General features: G+C 39.2%; 1 protein-coding gene across 1 annotated transcript in view; it reads left to right on the top strand.

Annotated features, from left to right (window-relative positions):
- The first annotated feature begins 3,173 nt into the window (after positions 1–3,173).
- Positions 3,174–6,339, top strand: part of LOC134671846 (sodium channel protein 60E-like) — an 80,199-nt gene continuing 77,033 nt past the window's right edge. The window contains exon 1 of the mRNA XM_063529699.1: positions 3,174–3,517. Coding sequence (XP_063385769.1) covers positions 3,265–3,517 — 253 coding nt within the window. The 5' untranslated portion in view covers positions 3,174–3,264. The remainder of the gene's footprint in view (positions 3,518–6,339) is intronic.

The raw sequence follows: 6,339 nt of genomic DNA, 5'->3' as shown, positions 1-6,339 counted from the left end.
GATTTACTAGATATGAAATAGTAAAGATATGTGACGTTCCACGGCAAAAGGTACCTTATGGCGGCTGGCGCCGCGATTCGGAAAATTAATTTTATTAGAAATTCACTAGATATGAAATAGTAAAGTTACCTATTTATCTTTACTATATCGTATTTAGTTAATCTCTCATTCATTTTCCGAATCGCGCCGTATGCCTAAAGTATTTATAAAAATAATCGTAATAAGATTGTAAGTCAATAGGTTTCAATGCCTGTCAAGGTCATTAAAATTTTTAGCTGTCGGAAACAAAGTAGAACTGGGTAGCAAATATTAACTACTTCAATGTGCATGTCGGTGGCTGTTAATGGATGTACATACGATCTATAGATTCTGATTTCACTTCGGATGCCCCATATTGCGATGCATGCATAATGACGACTATTCATGCAAATCATAGTTTCCGAGGTCGTAGTGTTTACTGGGGTTTATTCTATCCACTGAATTTGTGTATGTAGTGAATTACCGTAAAACCTCTTAACTATAGTCTAATACAACTGTGGTTCAAAGGCTCAACACGTTAAAGGTATCAATAGCAATTTCCCTTTTGTTTCTTTTTTTGAGTATTTTCTTCCATTTATGAAAATATTTTGCCTTAGGACTGTGTTTTTCAATTCATGGTTAAAGCCTGATCACGCGCCATGTTGCGGAATTTCATTGAAACTATTTTTTTCTTACTATACTTAGCTGTCACCCTGTACAATGAGAATATCAGCGCCCTCTTGACAATAATCATGTATTACTGGTAAGGCTTTGCTCCTATAAGAGTTAATTTCGGACCATATAGTTGGGAAATGGTGGAGTATAGTTTGGAATAAAAATATCTCACACGACTCTTACTTTAAAATGAAAACTCAGCTTAAGTAACCAAAACGTTCCAATTTTGATCCTTCAAATGTACATTTGATGATAACGGCAAAAACGAGCTATTAAGCGACGTCCAAAATGCACATACAACACAATAGTATCCGTGGATGTGTTTGGTACATACGTTTTGTTATGATGATTTAATTTAACGAAATCCAATTACAACGGTTATTTGTATTTCAATTTCGTATTCATGTACAGGCTTGGTAGAAGTACTTATTGGTATGATTTCATTTGCATTTTCATTAGTCTCTAGAGCTCTGATTAATATATCATGAGGTTTGATGCAAATTAAAAGAGAAAAGGTTTTGTAACAAGAGTTTAAAAACGCATAAATAGTTGTTTTTTTTAATTGATATTGATAATAACATGGAAATATCAAATACTCGTATGTATACCACAATACAAAGATTCGCCAGACTGCGAAGCAGCTGTTGCATATTATGTTGTCATTGTGTCTACCACTTATGTTTTTTTATTTATTGAGATTTATAAATAGTGCAATAAAATATGTCTTACCACCCGCCAGTGGGATGAAACAGAGGGTAGTGTGTTTATCAGTCTATGTATGTTATGTTTGTTCCTTTGTAGCACTCCAGAGACCAAACGTACGCCTATTTTAACGATTTCTATTGTGAACATTTTTACTTTCAAATAAATATGAGAAAGGACGCGTCACCATCGGGGTTTTTCACGGGGTCTAAGCATAAACGTGCCGGATAAGCCCGGTTAACCGGATATCGAGTGTGTCCGGGTCACTGACCGCGACCGTAATGGCAGCTAATCGGAAGCTAAACTGACGCGTCGGTGCCTACTCAACCTATTTTCTAGAAGTAGTAATAGTCTGTTTTAAAAAAGCTTAATTCGTTAAAAATTACTAAATATTTTAAACACGTCTTTCTTTTCATTTACGAGATATCATTTGATATTTACCAGCCGCTTTTCGGCGAAGGATAGCATCGCGAGGAAACCAGACTAATCCCAATAAGAGATTAGTTTTCTTGTTTTCTTAGCGCCACTTGCACCATCACACTAACCCGGGATTAACCAGTTAAACCGTTAACCCAATGTCAAATTGTACTAGTAACCATGGTAACTCCAGTTATAACTGGTTAACCCCGGGTTAGTGAATGGCCCTTATTGGGATATATATATTTTCCTGGGGGAAGATCACAAAAGAAGAAATTCATGATTTTCCTAAAAACGCCAGGTAAAACTAAAAGTTTTCCTTTCAAATATGAATTGTAAATACATTTTACAAAAGGTTTTCCACCAAAGGTTAGCATTAGTAACAAAACCTATTCCGAAGTGTGATATGTGAATCAACGCATGCATGCTCACTCACAAGTAAATCCTATAATTAATAACCACCATGGTGACGCTGTCAGTCTAACGCATACAGCATAATCACCCAGTGAAATTAATTGTTACTCTAACAGGGGGCATATTCTGAAACGAAATATGGGATACCAATAATAATTATGTATTAAGGTGTTTATCAAAGCTCTTTTAACATTAATAAGACTCATAAGGTACTTGCGCCTAATAAGGCCCACTTTTAATTTAATTTTTTATTTTTTTTATTTTTGATATGAACTTGCAATTTTGTCTATGGTACTAACCAAACATGGGCGAGAAATTTAAACTCATTTACAGCAAGCTTTAAAACTGGGCCTTATTAGGTGCAAGTACCTTACATCAAGTAGGCTTGTCGTAGCTTGGACAGCATATAAATACTTCATAATTGCAAGGATCTCGTGAACTAGCAATGCACTAGTCAAATTGTTATCGTATTATATGGTTTTGAACAAACCTCAGGAAAATTTGTCGCGGAATTATTGGGTCATTGCTAACCTAGACAGTCGGAGAGCGTTAATGATCATAATACTGCGGGTCGGTTCACTCGCACGGGACGTTATTGGTTATTACCTAGGTATGACGCAGTGACATTAACATTTGGAATAGAATATTGCCGCTAATAGGTTAATTTTAGCTGTTAACTGTTTCTATTAGTGAGTTATACAGTCATTAAATTTACTGCTATTTACTATGAGTTTAGTCACGTTATTATTGCGACAATTATCTAGCCTACTTACAGAAAATAATTATTATTCAGACTGATCCCACTGAGAATTATTTCAAATTAATTAAGTGTTTGTAACCAGGCGCGTAGAGTGGCAGTGGTGGTGGAGAACACTGCCGAATATGGCGTGTAAATATTTTTTTATTTTGTAGATGCTCAACTAACTTTGCGTTCTCTTTGTTCGCAGGCAGTAATCCAAAATGGCGTCGTCATTCGGTGCGAGCGTGTGAGCTCGCGCGGGGCCGCGTAGCGATGGGCGATCGCACGTAGCCCCCGACATGGAGGAGGACGAGCGGCGGCTCTCGTTCCCGCCGCCGGCGCCGCTCAACTCGCCCGGCGAGGAGATCGACGGCTCGCGGCTGCTCGGCGAGATCGTGCGCACGCTCGAGGCGACCAACCCGGAGGCGGCGGCGCCGCTCGTCGCCTCGCAGTCGCGCGATGCGCTCGACGTCGAGTGCGAGCGGCCGCGGCGTGAGGAGTTGCGTATACCGCTCGAGGGTGTCACCTTCTCCAGCGATGCGCAGGGAAAAGGTTAGTCTATTATTCCGGACCTTATCTGAATCGTGCCGATAAGGTAACAGCGTCCTCCGTGGCTTATCAAAGGCACTGATTTGAAAGTATACCCGTTAACTGTACCTTTTACTCACCCAGCCCTGTTCTTCTAAATCTGTAATTAGCTATCTGTAGTATCATCACTGGATACTTTTTGTGCACATAACGGGATGGAAATAATTAATATATCGAACAATATCTGTCCCGGAATCCAGGACAATTTACACTTCGATAGCTATAAAATCGGGAGCAACGAAAAAGCTCGGCTTTCACCATAGCATTTAATGACAACTCGTAAAACAAAAGGTAAAAACAAAATACCATAAAAACATAGACAAAATGTATAAAAAGTATAAATAACATATAAAACCTCAAATTAGTCCTCGACGATATCCAAAAATCACCACACGGAAAGCGAGTGGCCGCGACGAGAGTAGCTGCCCATACCGCCCAAATCGCCTATCTCTTTTTGAAAGTAAAACGTGTATAAATATTTTCTTTCATATATTATACGCTAGATATGATATACCTACGTTAGATATGATAGCTAGAAAAAACATTCACCCAACCTTACATATTATCTTACATGCTATCATCAATATACATGACAGCGCTTATCATATTACCTGTTCATCATATTACCATTTTGCTCATCAACCGAACTCCAAAACCGATACTCAGCAATCACAACATAATGTCCCCTGAACGCCAATCCATACGTTCCCCGATTGATCGATGAAAAACGCTCTGTAACGCTGACACGTCGATCACACGCGAGTGAGCTATTCGTGTTGATCCCGCTTGATTGATAGCGCTTGGTGACACCAGTCGCTGTCGCATCTGGAGACACGTGGATGCTACACTCGGGTAAACGAATATGCTTAGTGTATTTTGAGAGATTGAAAACCGTCTCGTCTCGTTAATGTGTTACATATACCCGAGGAAAATCGCGACTGTAATAGTTATTGTACAAAAATACTATACAAAGAGCTCCGGCTCTCATCTATTTCCACTACTTGTTCCACTATCTTCAGTTTCGAGCATATAATGTGTACTGTAGAAATTACATACAATTTCGCGACGTTGTTTTTCTCGATTGACCATAATTTCAAGAGAAAGAATCCAATGCCCATGAAACTTACCAAATTTATTTTCGGAAGCATTCGACCGCCGATGCGAACAGACGTGTTGAAATTATAATTAAATAATATACAAATTAAAATCGTGTGCAATATGCATTGACCTCGATACTGACAAACTGTGTCATGCGATGTTCTTTGCTTGTGTAGTGCAAGTAGTTATGACGTCAAAGTGTTTAAATAACTTCAATCAATATGAGTGCTAATAACAGCCCGTTTGGAAGAAGTTCCAAGATTCAGCGTTCCCCGTCATCAACACCAGTACCACCGAATACCGGAAATGAAAATGCACAACCAACGAGCGCAAAAGACCAGACTAGTCTAGACCCGGTACCAACATCAGAAATTCAGAACTGGATGAGCACTATAGATAAATCTCTTAGTGAAATCTGCAGCATATCGACGGAAGGCAAATTGAACTCCGACCAAAAACTCAGGATCCACAATCTTTGCCGAAAGGTTTCCCACGGTTCCGCAAACTTGGCAGTTCTTTACCAAGGCCTTAAAGCAAAGGCACTCGTTAACCACTGCACTCTTCAGACGCTTCAAGGAAAACAAGAACTATCAGACAGTTTACGAGCCCTAAAGGATAGTATCGATAACACTAACAGACCGGCCACACACGCACTTTCTTTTGCCGATATGGTGAAAACTAGTAACAAAAACGAAATTCGTCCTAATAATTTGAGCTCAGTCGCAATTTATCCTAAAGATCAGTCGAAGTCAAGCGAGGAAACGAAAAACCTAGTACAAAAAATTATTAATCCTGAAGAAATGAAACTGCACGTAAGAGCGCTGCGTAAAGTTAAAAATGGCGGTGTTATCATCAGCACTGATACTAAGGACGACATAGAAAAATTGAAATTGACATTTAAAAACACATCCCCGAACCTCACCATCGATGAACCCTTCAAGCGCAGGCCCAGAGTTGTAATAATAGGCGTATCATCGGCTCTACGGGAACAAGAGGTCTACAGTTGTATATATGAACAGAATATAGCCGACAAGTTTCCAGACCTAACTCGGGAAAATTTCTTAGCGTCTATCAAATTAAGCCATAAGTCGGGTAAGAAAGATGCAGAGTCCTGTAACTACGTGATAGAAGTTCCAGCCTACATACGACGAGCTCTCATATCTCAGAACCGAGCTTTCATCAATTGGTCATCGTGTCCTGTCAGAGACTTCACAACTGTTACAAAGTGTTTCAAGTGCCATCTTTACGGCCATGCTGCCAAAACATGCAAGCAATCGGAGCCCACCTGTGGACATTGCAGTAATCTAGGCCACTCGGACAAGGATTGCCTATTTAAATCAGAACATCCCAAATGCGCATCATGTAGTCTCTTCAAAAAACCCAATGGCCATATAACTGGGGACCCTGACTGTCCCGTCAGGAAAATGGCCGAACGACGGTACATAAACTCGATTGATTATGGGGAGGACTAATAAGTACATGTTAAAAGATTATCTGTTAATTTTAATTGTTTGTCTAAGTATACCTAATTAGTTGGTTTGTAGTTATTATCATTAGTAATCGACGTATAGATCGATAATGTTTTTCATACCTAAGTATTTAATGTTTGTATAAAACTGTCATCAATAAGTGCTTTATTTACCCATCAACCTTATGTTTAACTTGCCCTACTAACCTGTAAACCTATC

The sequence above is a fragment of the Cydia fagiglandana genome, chromosome 16 (assembly GCF_963556715.1).
Source record: "Cydia fagiglandana chromosome 16, ilCydFagi1.1, whole genome shotgun sequence".
Taxonomy (NCBI): domain Eukaryota; kingdom Metazoa; phylum Arthropoda; class Insecta; order Lepidoptera; family Tortricidae; genus Cydia; species Cydia fagiglandana.
The sequence above is the reverse complement of the archived record's forward strand: the minus strand, read 5'-3'. Positions and strand labels throughout refer to the sequence as shown.